This window comes from Pangasianodon hypophthalmus, chromosome 22 (genome assembly GCF_027358585.1).
Source record: "Pangasianodon hypophthalmus isolate fPanHyp1 chromosome 22, fPanHyp1.pri, whole genome shotgun sequence".
Lineage (NCBI taxonomy): Eukaryota > Metazoa > Chordata > Actinopteri > Siluriformes > Pangasiidae > Pangasianodon > Pangasianodon hypophthalmus.
In genome coordinates, this window is record NC_069731.1 from 1,301,773 (window position 1) to 1,317,276 (window position 15,504).

At 39.7% G+C, this 15,504-nt stretch overlaps 1 protein-coding gene across 1 annotated transcript; it reads left to right on the plus strand.

Moving 5' to 3' along the window:
* The first annotated feature begins 8,958 nt into the window (after positions 1–8,958).
* On the plus strand, positions 8,959–13,051 carry LOC128317187 (sialoadhesin-like). Its single transcript, XM_053227824.1, has 5 exons — positions 8,959–9,001; positions 11,406–11,771; positions 12,271–12,525; positions 12,642–12,750; positions 12,898–13,051. Exons 1-5 carry the CDS (start codon positions 8,959–8,961, stop codon positions 13,049–13,051), a joined length of 927 nt encoding a protein of 308 aa, XP_053083799.1.
* Positions 13,052–15,504: the final 2,453 nt, after the last annotated feature.

A 15,504-nucleotide genomic window follows, 5' to 3' on the forward strand; every position in this document is an offset into this window, starting at 1 on the left:
AAAGCTGATTTCCAGCCTGGAAATCTTCCTGTAGACACTCTCATCTTTAGGCCACTACTATCCAAAACTCCCCTAATGTTGACCTAACTGCACCTTTAATGATATGACTTAACTAATTAAACTCAGACGTTTTCAGGCAACTGTAGGTTCAAGAAGAGAATCTTGCCTTTGCAGAACTATGTATTTATTCCTTTAAGTTGGGAAAGGAAATTAGGCTGATTGACATTTATTTTCTTTATTAAAAATTACCTGCAACATTAAGAGTCACTCCAGGATCACCTGTATATCTGGCACCGTCCACATTGTTTATAAATCTGAATTTGTACTCTCTGGAATAACTGTACTGCACATTGGAGATTAAGTGCAGTGTGATTTGTCTCCAACATACTCCAAGTACGACTTGGTGTTTGATGAGCTGTTAAACATGCGGTGGGTCTGTACACTTGCCCATTTTTGAGGTGGGTGCAGTGAATCTCTCCCACCCTCAATACCACGACTGAGGTGAGACCCTTGAGCAAGGCACCGAAATCCCAAAAAAAGGCTGCCCACTGCTCCGGGTGTGTGTTCACGGTGTGTGTGCACTTGGATGGGTTAAATGCAGAGCGCAAATTCCGAGTATGGGCCACCATACTTGGCCACAAGTCACTTCGCTCACTCACTTTCACCCTACAGCAAATCAAAACAAAGAAACCCAGATGAGCTAGCAAGAATAGGAACAAAGGAGAAACTAAAGGCACAAACTTAGGACCATCAGGGGAGAAACCACCGACTGCTCACTACAGAGAGCTAACAAGGAAACAAAAGAGGTTTTTTTCCCCCAAGAGAAGGAACCTGAAGACTTGAAAGGGTGGCTAGGTTGACAAGGTGAGGCCAACCCAGCGCAGAGGAAAGGACCAGAGAACAGCTCTAGTTTTCAAAATAAAAAATACCAGCTTAGTCTTGCACTCACAGGATAAACTCAAGACTGAGCATTTGAGCAACCTGTAAGTAGCCCTTAAATAGGCCAGTCACAGATGGCACAGGTTACCACTAATTACTGAGAGGCAGCTCTCTGTCTCCCTCTGGTGGCAGTCCGGGGCCACGGCAGCTGCCCCTTTCACCAAAGCATTTGTTGAACCTGATAATTTGACTGTGGATAATAGTAACTAGAGGGAATGAAGATACTGAATCCTCTCACAGCACAAACCGGCTCAGGATATTCCACACCCCAGTATCTCTGCATGAGATCACCTGCAAAATAAGTGTGTAGAAAAATCATTCCAAACCTAAAGAAAAAAGAGACTGATAAAGTGTCAGTCATATTTATATTTACATTTATGGCATTTGGCAGAAGCCCTTATCCAGAGCGACTTACAATAGTGCTTTGAAGTCTATCAAAAATACATTCTGATATTGGCTCACTAGGTCACAAACTAGGAATACCATCAGTCCAAAACTCTGTTGGGGAGGTAATAGACAAGTGCTCAGATAGTACTTTTTTGTTGCTCAGACAATACTTTTTTTTTTGTAAGTGCTAACTTAAGTACTTTATGAAGAGGTAAGTCTTTAGATGTCATTTGAAGACTGCCAGTGACTCAGCTGTTCGGACATCTAGGGGAAGTTCATTCCACCACCTTGGTGCCAGAACAGAGAAGAGTCTCGATGCATGCCTTCCTTGTACCTTGAGAGATGGTGGGAGCAGTCGAGCAGTGCTAGAGGATCAAAGGGAGCATGGTGCCGTGCGAGGTGTGATAAGTGCTTTGAGATAAGTGGGTGCTGGTCCGTTTTTGGCTTTGTAGGCAAGCATCAGTGTTTTAAATCTGATGGGGGCATCTACAGGAAGCCAGTGGAGGGAGCGCAGCAATGGGGTGGTGTGGGAAAATTTAGGAAGGTTGAAAACCAATCGTGCAGCTGCATTTTGGATCAGTTGCAGAGGACGAATGGCACTCAGAGGCAGACCTGCCAGGAGTGAGTTGCAGTAGTCCAGTCTTGAAATGACAAGGGACTGAACAAGCACCTGTGTGGCCTGTGTGAAAAGAAATGGACTAATTCTTCTGATGTTATAAAGGAGAAATCGACATGAGCGTGTGAGATTAGCAATGTGAGAGGAGAAGGACAGTTGATTGTCCATGGTTACCCCAAGGTTGCGTGCAGTAACCGAAGGCGAGATCAGAGAATTGTCTAGGGAGATTGCAAGATCCTGAGATGGGGATGAATCACCTGGGATGAACAGCAGTTCAGTTTTGGTGGGATTAAGTTTCAGCTGATGAGCTGTCATCCATGATGAGATGTCTGCCAGGCATGCTGATATCTGAGCGGAAACATGAGTGTCTGAGGGAGGGAAAGAGAGGATGAGTTTAGTGTCATCTGCATAGCAGTGGTATGAAAACCCATGTGAGGATATGACCGCACCAAGAGATCGAGTATAGAGGGAGAACAGGAGAGGACCAAGTACTGAGCCTTGTGGGACACCAGTGGAGAGTCTGCGGGGAGCAGATGTGGATCCCCTCCATGTCACCTGATATGACCGACCTTCCAGGTAGGAAGCAAACCATTGCCATGCTGCACCATGAATTCCTAGGCTCATGAGGGTGGACAAGAGAGTCTTGTGGTTCACTGTGTCAAACGCTGCTGAAAGGTCAAGGAGGATGAGGACTGAAGACAGTTTGACTGATCTAGCAGCATGTAGCTTCTCAGTGATGTCCAAAAGGGCATGGATCCAATTGGATCCAATGGGCAGGTGGTAGGATTGCAGGATCTCTTCTGTTGTTAGTTTAGAAAACTGTGTTAGCGAATGAGAAGGAGAATCCTCAGTGTGTAGTGTAGGAGTAGGAGTAGAAGTGAATGTCTGGCAGATTTTTCCAATCTCCTCATCATAAAAAGTGGCAAAGTCTTCAGCAGTCAGGGAGGATGGAGCAGGAGGAGCCGGTGGGTTGAGTAGTGAAGAAAAAATGTTGTGAAGCTTGTGAGGATCTTGTGCAGAGGATTCCAGCTTTTCTTTGTAGAAGGCAGTCTTAGCAGAAGTCACTTCAGATGAAAATTTGGACAGGAGAGCACGGTAAGAGACAAGATCTGTGTCGAGTTGCGATTTCTTCCACTTTTTCTCTGCTGTTCTTAATTCTCTCTGATTACTGCGTAACACATCTGATAGCCAAGGAGCAGGGCAGGAAATCTTCCTGGGTTTAGAGGATAGAGGACAGAGGAGGTCCATGGATGAGGAAAGTGAGGAGAGGAAAGTGTCAGTGGCTAGCTCCAATGGTAGGGAGGAAAAGGAGTCAGGGACAGGAAGGGATGATAGGGTGCAGGAAGCTAAGGAGGGATGACAGGGTGCAGGGAGCTAAGGAGGAAGGGGACATAGAGTGGAGGTTTTTACGAGTGGGAGAGAAGTATAGATGGTTGGTGGTTTTAGGCAGGATAGGGAGGGTCATGGTGAAGGATACCAAGAGATGGTCAGAGATGGCTTAATTTGTCATATCATTTGTAATCTTAAGTGCTCCTACAACACATACAAAATTCCAGGACAAGGACAGTTATAGTGATGACTTTTAATTATTCATTTTACTTAGTTTTTCTGTAAGTAGATTTTTATGATGACTGGGTTATTTAAAAAAAAAAAAAAAAAAAAACATGGTCACCATCGGTCAATCAGTGTTCACCAGGCATTTCTCAGTTCTTGGACCCCACAGATTGCTGCTTGTGTCTAGTTTTATTGTTTAATACATCATCAGCATTGTTAAAGGCATTACAATCAAAGTTTATAACTATATTTATAACTATAAAAGTGTGCATTGTCATTTAATAATAAATAACCACGTTAAAGAAGAAATGTACAAATGCAATTCCAGTAGTGTGAGAAATCAGTGCTAAATCCAACTCCGATGAACCAGAACCACTGGCTTAATGCACCATAATAACGACAAACTGACACCAAATCTCACACACTTACCTTTTCATAATCCCTCTCCACCACCCAAAGGGCTAAGCAGGAACTGAAAAATCATTTTCACAAAACCGTTTCCGGCTCTATAGAAACCTTTTATAAGGAAACAGCTTACCATGGCTTAATGGGTTAAAACTGTGAGTGAGAAACACCAAATTTTCTCTCACATTTTATTCATCATACTGTCTGTTATAGTAACCTAAATGTACAGTCAGGTCCATAAGTAGTTGTACAGGGACACAATTTTCATAATTTTTGCCTCTGTACACCACCACAACAGATTTGAAATGAAGCAATCAAGATGTGATTGAAGTGAAGTCTTTCAGCTTTAATTCAAGGGGTTTAACGAAATACTGCATTAATTGTTTAGGAATTACAGCCATTTTCTACAGAGTCCCTCCATTTTCACAGGCTAAAAGTAATTGGACAATTAACTGATAAGCAGTTTCATGGCCAGGTGTGGCCTGTTTCCTCATTATTTCATGACAAATTAAGGAGATAAAAGGTCTGGAGTTGATTCCAAGTGTTGAATTTGCATTTGGGAACTGTTCATGGGAACTCTCAATATGTGGTCCAAAGAGGTGTCGATGCAAGTGAAAGAGGCCATCACTAGGCTGAAAAAAAAACAGACCTATCAAAGAGATAGCAGAAACCTTAGGAGTAGCCAACTTCCGAGCTCAGCAGCACCGAAAGGCCTGGAAGACCACAGAAGACAACAAAGGCACAATCAACGTGGTGCTGGCAAACATAGTCCCCAGTGTATGGAGACTTTTGGGACACTCTGTAGTTAATAAATATGCATCAGTAATGTTTATTTTAAAATATTGTGGGTTTTTTTTTTGATGGATTGCAGGAAACCAGGCTTCTCATGGTTGTTTCTATCTCCTGGTTTGTTCTCTCTGATTGACCATTGGATTGGTGAAGGAACTCAGAAGACAGACTGGCTGAGGCACCATTAAGCTGTCAGCATTCCAGAATCAAGAAACAATTTAAGGGCCTCAGTGTTAGTATGCAACCTGATGACATGTTGGAGCATAATTTTAGCAGTCTCTCCAGCAAAGGGAACTTTGGGCAATGGTGTGAGGTGACAGGCCTTCGAAAATCCTATATACCATGACAAGAATAACTGTATTACCATGTGAAGATGGAAGACAGTGACAAAATCCATGGAAACATGCAACCAAGGATGAGAGGGGTGGGATGAGGATGTAACAGGCCTTGTGGGGAAGATCTGGTGTTCTTGGTCCATGTACAGGTGCTACAGATGGCTACAAAAGATGTAATGTCCTACACCATCTTCAGCCACCAGAGCCATCAACAGACGAAGTCTGAGGTCTTTGACACTCCTGGATGAAACCGTGAAGAATGCCTCCACTCCAAAACAATGGTTGATGGTCGGATAATCACCTCTGGGGACTAGGCTAGCTCAGAAGGGTTAAATTCCCTTGAAAGAGCATCAGGTTCCTCAGTTTTACTACCTGGTTGATAAGAGAATAAAATCAAATCTATTAAATAAAAGGTTAGGACTAAGGTTTCATTTTTGGCATCCACATCATCTTATTTGAAGTTAACAAATGTTTTAAAGAGGATTATTTTGGATTTTTTTTTTTTAAACTGAGTGCAGCAGCACCACCAGCACTCATAAGAAACACACAGAATATCATGAAGGGCTAAGACTATAATTAGACATTTAGTTACATTTTGTTACATTTAATTACATTTAGAGTGTATAACAAATGCCCTTTGCTTGCAGATGATATGATTATTATTATTATTATTATTATTATTATTATTATTATTATTATTACTAATACTGTTGTTGTTGTTCAACCCTAGTTAAATTGTCCATTGCTATTGATAGATTTTAGCCCTCCCATTTAATATCAGCTGCCACTGTACATTATGTTTTAAGACTTATTAGTATTATAAGTGTCAGTTTATTTCCTGTAAACATCCTGTCTAGAAGATCATTTAAACCAATTTTTTTCTAAAACAATATAATACACTATAATATAATAATTCTTGTTATCTATATTTCCTCCATTTTGTAGTTTATAAGATAAAAACACTTGTCATGTTACTGAGAAACCACAAAGAAGCTTAAAATTACAGCTTTACCTCTGACTGTTTCAAAGCACTGACACTGGAGACTCCTTCCATAAATAATACACAAACAGCTCCTTGAAGAAAACTTTACCATATCAAAGACTATACACATTTTTTTAAATCAGTTTATGCGGCGTGTCCACTGTAATGAGCCGGTGAATGAGTTGTGAGTGAGCTTTTTCTACAGAACCAATAACGTTTTAGAACAAGTGCATTATTATAAACCTGTGATATGCAGCTGTGCTACTGTCAGAGCGGCTGTTATAGAAATTTAATCAACACCTTCTGACCAATCACAATCCAGAACTCGACCGTGCTGTGGTGTAAGGTTGGCTTAGAAACAAGTGCTACTGATACTGAGCTTCTGGTTTATGTGCGCTTACTGCTTTAATGAATCTTTGTATCTTTAAGTTAATGTAATAATTTTCCCTCCTTTTCTTTTTGTCTGCTGTGGCTTGGCATTCATTTGAATAAAGGTTTTCTTAATTGAACTGGCTTCTCTTGTCTGAACATTTAATAAATAAATGTATAAATCTTTCAGTGTAAGGTTAGACTATACATTTCTGCAGAATTAAATTAAATGAAATTGATTTAGCGCTATAAATTGATCAATGCTGCTCTCTAGTGGCTGAATCCCAAAGAGCTACAGAAGTTCTATATTGAATAAATGGAGAAAGGCCAGGTGGACAGTGGGTCCGCCTCTAATCCACCCATATTAGTGATGGACGCTCGTACCTCTGACACACCCGTATTAGTGATGGACGCTCGTACCTCTGACCCACCCATATTAGTGATGGACGCTTGTACCTCTGACACACCCATATTAGTGATGGACGCTCGTACCTCTGACCCACCCATATTAGTGATGGACGCTCGTACCTGAGCATGCACGTTAATATTACCTGAAGTGCAGCTTAAGATAAGCTACCATTTGCTAGCTAGCTGATGTTATCAATCATTTTAATCAAAGTAATGAAAGTATAAGTAGTGAATGTAACATACCAACTGAAAATATAAACAGCAGTCAACATTTATACTCAACACAGCTTTTTTCTGAGGAAAAATTCACTGCTCTCAATGATGTTCATCTAGCTCTGACACCTGCAGTGAGTTACCCATCTGAATGGAGAAGTGCTTTTATATACTCCACTCATTCTTTCTGTGGCATTTGTTTAAAAAGGAGAGACTGGTTAACCTTAACACACCACACTGAGTGTTCTCTAAGGTCATATAGTCAATAGTGAATTATTATGAAATGTAGCTAGTGTTAGAGGCCTTGGTTTGTGCCATCACTTCATTCGCTCATGTTGGTTTACTAGTTATAATATCACTACAACAAGCTAGCTTAAGCATCACAATGAGCAACATACTGGAGAAACTGCAGAGAATTGCCCGCTGAGGGTAAGAACAGTTTACAGCAGAACAAGACATGGCTTTGCTATAGAACTGTCCAGAGCTTCAGGTGTGTGTTGGAAGGTGCATGCAACTCATGACTCGACTGTCATGTCCACAACTGTCAATCACCTCCTCAACCATGCCCTTTTATTCATCACCAAATAACTCCTATAAAACATCTCGTAAGGGCGAATACTTGGGGAGAGATCAGGGTCAACTGAAGACTATTTCCAAAAATATTTTGTGGAGATTGATCTTAAAATGGAAGTTCACCACCTTTAACATTCACTAATGAGAATAGGCAGGGTTTAAAATTGTACTGCAGCCAGCCACTAGAGGGCCTCAGTGGCATTTTTGCTGTCAAAAAATGACTCCGGACTGCTGTTAAAAAACTAAAACCATAGTTTGATTTTGTTCGAAACTTTTTTATTTATGTGCTATTTTATTATTTTTATTTTATTGTTAACCTTGAAATAGTACAAAATATTAAAAAGTGAATAAAACCATTCTTGAAACAGGTGTATTCAAACTTTGGACACAAGCAGTGTGTGTGTGTGTGTGTGTGTGTGTGTCATATATATATATATATATATATATATATATATATATATATATATATATATATATATATACATATATATGTATACATATATATGTATATAAACGTACACTGCCTAATGTTGTCCCACCAAATCCTTTCTGATCCCTTGTTGCATGGACACCACAAGACCCCTGAAGGTGTGCTGTGGTATCTGGCACAAATACGTTAGCAGCAGATCCTTCAAGTCCTGTAAGTCTTGTAAGTTGCGAGGTGGGGACTCCATGGATAGAACCTGTTTGTCCAGCACAGATGCTGGATGGGATTGAGATCTGGGGAATTTGGAGGCCAAGTCAACACCTTGAACTCTTTGTCATGTTCCTCAAACCATCCCTGAACAATTTTCGAAGTGTGGCAGGGTGCATTATCCTACTGAATGAGGCCACTGACATTAGGGATTACCGTTGCCATGAAGGGGTGTACTTGGTCTGCAAAAAGGTTTAGGTAGGTGGTACGTGTCAAGGTAACAGCCACATAAATGCCAGGACCCAAGGTTTCCCAGCAGAACATTGCCCAGAACATCACAGTGCCTCCACCGGCTTACCTTCTTCCAATAGTGCATCCTGGTGCCATCTTTTCCCAGGTAAGCGATGCACATGCACCCGCCAAGTCCACATGATGTAAAAGTAAATGTAATTCGTCAGACCAGGCCACCTTCTTCTGTCCCTCCATGGTCCAGTTCTGATGCTTACATGCCCATTGCAGACTCGTTTGGCGGTGGATGGGGTCAGCATGGGCACTCTGACCAGTCTGCAGCTACGCAGCCCCGTATGCAGCAAGCTGCCATGCACTGTGTGTGGTGTTTGAGGTTGTAGCTATAATAGGTGCATTCTTGTGATCCAGGAAGTGGTTTTAGTTCTCACATATCATGACAAAGTCAGTGAGCTCAGTATACATACAGACTCAACACTGAGTGTGTGAAGTTCTTACTGAAGAAGAGATGAAGATGCTGCACTTGGCTACGATTCTGCTCACACTGTCTGGTATGAAACATCATCTCACTCTTACACAGAATTATTGTTCAGAGTTTTAACTCTTTGCTGATTGATGTTGCAGTGTGTACAGTCAGTTATTGGATTATACACTTGCACAAACACATTATACCGTCTAATGTTAGGGAACCATTAATTACTGTCTGAGAAAACAGTCCTAATGATGATTTAAGTAAGTTTCAGTTTTGCTGAGTCAATAACATGATGGTTAATAAGAAAAAAAGCATTTTACAATTAGTATTACAATTGTAATTGTAATTACAATTAGTAATTGTAACTGTCATTATTAAAATTCTCAGTGCACTGTTAAGATCAGCATATAGATAATATTGCAACACAAGGCCAATCCTTTTGTTTTTGCTGAAGACATTTGGCTTTCAGATCAAAAGATGAATATGACACATTAGATCAGAATTTCAGCTTTCATTTCCTGATATTTACATCTAGACACGTTAAACAACTTCGAACATGGCACCTTTAGTTGCAGACAACCCAAGTGTTGCATATCCTTTACTTGCAATAACTGCATCAAGCCAGCAACCCACTGACATCACCAACCTGTTGCATTCTTTTGTGTTGCTTTTCCAGGCTTTTAGCGTGGCTTATTTCAGTTGTTGTTTGTTTTGGGGTGTTTCACCCTTCAGTCTCCTCTTCAGGAGGTGAAATGCTGCTCAGCTGGGTTAAGGTCTGGTGATTGACTTGGCCAGTCTAAAACCTTCCACTTTTTCCCCTGATGAAGTCCTTTGTTGTGTTGGCAGTGTGTTTTGGGTCGTTGTCTTGCTACATGATGAAGTTCCTCCCAAATAGATTGGATGCATTTCTGTGTAAATTGGCAGACAGAATGACTTCTGAATTCATTCTGCTGCTACCATCATGAGTTCCATCATCAATAAAGATTAGTGAGCTTGTTCCATGCAAGCCCAAGCCATGACACTACCTCCACCATGCTTGACCCATGAGCATGTATGTTTGAATGATGAGCACATCCTTTCTTTCTCCAGATTTTGGCCTTTCCATCACTCTGTATTTCTTTGTGAATTCCAATCTGGCCTTCCGATTCTTACTGCTGATGAGTGGTTTGCATCTTGTGGTATGGCCTCTATATTTCTGCTCTCAAAGTCTTCTCTGAATGGTGAATTGTGATACCTTCATCCTGCCCTGTGGAGGTAGTTGCTGATGTCACTGACTGTTGTTTTGGGGGTTTTCTTCACAGCTCTCACAATGTTTCTGTCATCAACTGCTGTTGTTTTCCTTGGCCAACCTGTTGGATGTCTGGTTCTTAGTACACCAGTGGTTTCTTTCTTTTGTAGGACATTCCAAATTGTTGTATTGGCTATGCCCAATGCTTGTGCAATGGCTCTGATCGAATTTCCCTCTATTCTCAGCTTCAAAATGGCTTGCTTTTCTCCCAAAGACAGCTCTCTGGTCTTCATGTTGATTTATCCTTTACAACAACAAATGCAGTCTTCACAGGTGAAACCCAGGGCTCACACCAAGAGTAGATGTTCAGAGCTATTAATTGTGTAAACAGTCAGTCTATCAGGGCACACCTGGGCAACAAGAAACACCTGTCAGTCACATGTTCCAATATTTTTGATCACTTGAAAAATGCTCAATCCCATTCATTCAATCCCATCCAGCAACTGTGCCGGACAAACAAGTTCTCTCCATGGGGACCCCACCTCGCAACGTACAGGACTTAGAGGATCTGCTGCTAACACAGATACCACAGCACACCTTCAGAGGTCTTGTGGAGTCCATGCCACAATGGATCAGAAAGGTTTTGGTGGGACGACATTAGGCAGTGTACATTTATTTATATATATATATATATATATATATATATATATATATATATATATATATATATATATATATGTATATATAAAAATAAGAGTGAGTATATATATATATATATATATATATATATACACACACACACTCACACACACACTGCTTGTTTCCAAAGTTTGAATACACCTGTTTCAAGAATGGTTTTATTCACTTTTTAATATTTCAAACAAAAGGTGCCATTTTCTAAGTTGTTTAAGACTTTTACAGTTTTATTCTTCCTGCCTGCTTTAAATTATAACTCACAGGCAAATGCACCACAGTCTGATTGTAAAAGATTGTATATTGGTGTGGATGATTTTTAAAATAATTTGTATGAATGCAATATAAGATGTGAATTAAAAATAATTTCTGATTTATTTATTTACTTACAAATATAAATGAATAAAGGTGTGAATACATATAGCTAAACAGATATAAAGATATATTCTGTACCATGCAGTAATATGAAATAAAAGATGAGCTCCCATGAACTTGAAAAAACACACAACAAATAAACAAAATATCAGAATTACTTTTAATCTCCATTTATTTCTCTACACAGGTGTTCTCACTCAGAGCACAGATTGGGGCGTGAAATATCCTGATAAGCCGATCTGTGCTGTGAGAGGATTCAGTGTCTCCATTCCCTGTAGTTATTATTATCCACAGCAAAATTATCAGGTGATAGAAAAGCTTTGGTGCTCAATGAACTCAAACAAAGATCAGTGTTATGGCCCACCGTATGTTTATAACAGCTCATCAAACACCAACTCAGACTTTGAGTACGCTGGAGACGACAAATCAAACTGCACTTTGTTAATCCACAATCTACAGTTTAACAATTCTGGAACGTACAGATTCAGATTTATAACTAATGTGACCGAAGGCAAATGGACCGGTTTACCTGGAGTGATTCTACAAGTTGCAGGTAAATGCTATGGTTTGAAAAAAGCTAAAATAAAATATTCTTTATGTGCATAATGAACTTTCCATGAGATTCGACTGCGAAGGAGTGTTTTTATTCTACCAGATATCAAAAATATTTTCAGCTGCTAATAAATTAATGACAGAATGTGATGGGGCATGCTGTTATTGGAAAATAATCAATGACCTGGTGGTGTGATGCAGCCTGACGTGATGTTGATTATTTTCTCATAACAGAACAAGCACATTAATAGAAACCTGTGATTTGCAGCTGTGCTACTGTCAGAGCTGCTGTTATAGAAAATTAATCAACAACTGCTGACCAATCACAATCCAAAATTCAACAGCTCTGTGGTGTAGACATTACATAGAAAACATATATTAATAAAAATGATGGAATCTTTTATGAAGAAATATAATTTAGGATGCGACTGTAGTATAATTATTAACCCCCTCTCAGTCCTGATTCACTGACGTGGAGTCTTTCCTGCTCACTGAAAAAGATTTAAAGGTGTCACTAATCAGGCTCAGTGGAAACGGAACCCTTAAACAAGGAGACTCGTTAAATCTGACGTGTGATGTGAAGTGCACACACAGTTCCTCACAGTTTGTGTGGTCTAAGAACAACGAGCAGTTAAACACATCAGGACCTGTTCTTCACTTTCCTGCTCTAACCGTGAGGGATTCTGGGAATTACACCTGCACTTGGGAAACCAATGAGGCGTCAGGATCTGAAACGATCAGCCTTCAGGTCGAGGGTGGGTCCATCTGCTCACAACATTCCTGAAGTTTAAATATCACACTGTCTCTAGTGATTACTGAAGGAAATAATGTGACTTGTGTTTAGTTAAATATTCACATTGTTTTTTAACAGGTGAAAATCCTGAAAATCCTGATCATTGGCCAATCTGGATCATTGTTGTGTTGACAGCTGGACTGATTTTCATCATCGTAGCTATCCCAGCTGTGATTTACAACAGGAGGTAAAACAGTCTAAAAACTCACAATCTTTTGGTGAAACAAAAAATGTCTCTATAAAAGCATACAATTTTGACATGTCACAAGCTGTACTGCCAAACTGTTAATTTAGTAGTAAACAGCAGTTAACGTGTAGTTTGTGCCTCAAACAGGTTTCTGTGTGAGCGCAGGAGTGTCCACACTGAGCAGCAGAAGGAGGACGATTCTGATATCTATGCTAATGTCCAGCAGAAGGAGGACGATTCTGATATCTACACTAATGTCCAGCAGAAGGAGGACAATTCTGATATCTATGCTAATGTGTAATAGCAATGAGCTGACCACAGTTTCACACCTCATGCTCAACTTAGTCTTCTTCTTGTGAATTTCCTGTGTGAGATGAAAAAGTTACACACCACTTACATTTCCTTTGTGTTGCATTTGAGCTCAATTTCATGATAGACAACTTAGCTATTTATTACATTTATTGGAATTTCAGTCATAGAGCAATTTTTGAAGTTGATTTAGAAACGATTCTTAATTTCTATTTATTTATTACTTTTGCTGTATAATTTAATACAACTGATACACAAATGAAACCTACACAACCTGTAACAGAAACCAACACATACTTGTCTGTATACATGGCATATTTAGTAAATACTTCCAGTCTCTTTGTGTTAAAGCACATCTTTTACAGTTACTTCCTCTGCAGAATGATGGGGTTTTATTTTTAAGGCCTCAGACTTGTTTCACATTAAACTTCTAGAACAATGAAATTGTGTTTATGTTCTAAAGCGTATGATTTTTTTGGGAGGATGATGGTTAAAAGACGTGAATGAATTCACATCCAGAGTAGCCTGATTAACCAGATGCTTTATTACAACTGCTCAGTAAATGAAGAGAAAATGTACAGAGGTTCAAGTTTCCATCACTGGATGGCGATGTTGTTCTTTGCAGCAGACCTCAACACATTCTCGGTATTTGAAGACATGAACATACATCCCCTCTGCTGTTACACTCAAACTTCATACATTTATTTTCTGAAAAATCAAACTAGAGACTTGAGGATCTGGTGTAATAGCGAAAAAAAAAAACACCCTTTATCTATATTATTCAAAGTAGGCAAATACATTAACATAGCAGTGGGCATGATCATTATCATCACTGTTACTGTGTTAAATCTAAAGATAAATAACAGCTTATAAATAGGAAGAAATCTAATCTCCTGCAGCATGAGCAAAAAACTTCACACAGCATGTATGTTACCTTATACATAAGAAGGCAAAACTTTCTTTTTTTGCATTATTCTTAAAATAAGTTTTTGTTGGGGAAAAAATGATAAAGCACTCTGCTCAAATGAGGATGCGAACAATCGTTTACATTTACTCATTTGGCAGAGACATTTATCCAAAGTGACTTACAGTTGAGCAGAGCAGATGAAGTTTAAAGAACTTGCTCAAGAATCCAACAGTGGCAGCTTGGCAGTGCCGGGATTTTATATAATTAAAAATTCCCTGTATTTAATGGTAATGATCAACATCAGAATCAGAAAATCTTGTTTCTAAAGCCGTATTGACTTTCCTCTCTAAACTACATTTCCCATCACCCCGCACCCAGCACTGATTACGAGCTCACCTGCAGCTTATTACCGGGACTACTTAAACCTCTGCCTCACGCTCACTCTTTGCGAAGTCTTGTTTTTCCCCGGCTGACATTTCTGAGCGTTTCTACCCGCGTTGTTGGATTACCGTGTTTGACCTTGGACTGTTCTCTCTTGTTTCTGGATTATTTGCTGCCTGCCCTGATCATCTGCCTGTCTGATTACTCTGCCTTTGTCTCGCCTCTGATTACCCTGTTTGCTGTTGCTCGACCATGCCTGTACGACTGTGTCTTTTATTAAACGCTGCTAATGGATCCTCACTCTGTTGACTCCTCGTTACATTAACAATGAACATTGTCTCAAAGCAGCTTTACAGAACATAAACAAAAAACATGCAAACAGAAACAAAAACATGCAAACGGTCCTAGATGTTAGACAGAATTATCCCTAGTGAGCAAGCCTGAGGTGACTGAGACCAGGAAAAACTCCCTTAGATGATATGAGGAAAAAACCTTGAGAGGAACCAGACTCAAAAGGGAACCCATCCTCATCTGACCTAACAGCATGGGCACTCTGACCAGTCTGCAGCTACGCAGCCCCATATACAGCAAGCTGCCATGCACTGTGTGTGGTGCTATAATAGGTGCATTCTTTTGATCCAGGAAGTGGTTTTAGTTCTCACATATCATGACAAAGTCAGCGAGATCAGTGTATATACATAGACCCAACACTTAGTGTGTGAAGTTCTTACTGAAGAAGAGATGAAGAAGCTGCACTTGGCTACAATTCTGCTCACGCTGTCCGGTATGAAACATCATCTCACTCTTACACAGAATTATTGTTCAGAGTTTTAACTCTTTGCTGATTGATGTTGCAGTGTGTATGGTCAGTTAATGGATTATCTAATATTAGAGAACATTTAATTTTTGATCAGATGAAAGAATTCTGATGATTTAGCAATAATTAAGTTTCAGCTCTGTTGAGTCAATAACATGATAATTAATAAAAAATGAAACACAACATTGGTAATTATTAAAATTGCTGTTACTGTTAAAATCATGACATCAGTTACCATTTAGGAATCACAGCAAAGCCATTTTCAGCAAAGTACTTTTTCAGGGGCTCAAAGGTATTGTCAGAAAATACAAGGCGTATTCAAGTGCGAGTTAAATATTTA

Bases quoted from the DNA above. Each gene is read 5' to 3' on its own strand.
- LOC128317187 (XM_053227824.1), top strand. From the start codon at position 8,959: ATGAAGATGCTGCACTTGGCTACGATTCTGCTCACACTGTCTG. The intron at 9,002-11,405 runs GTATGAAACATC...TTCTCTACACAG, and splicing joins GATTCTGCTCACACTGTCTG to GTGTTCTCACTCAGAGCACA. The intron at 12,526-12,641 runs GTGGGTCCATCT...GTTTTTTAACAG, and splicing joins GATCAGCCTTCAGGTCGAGG to GTGAAAATCCTGAAAATCCT.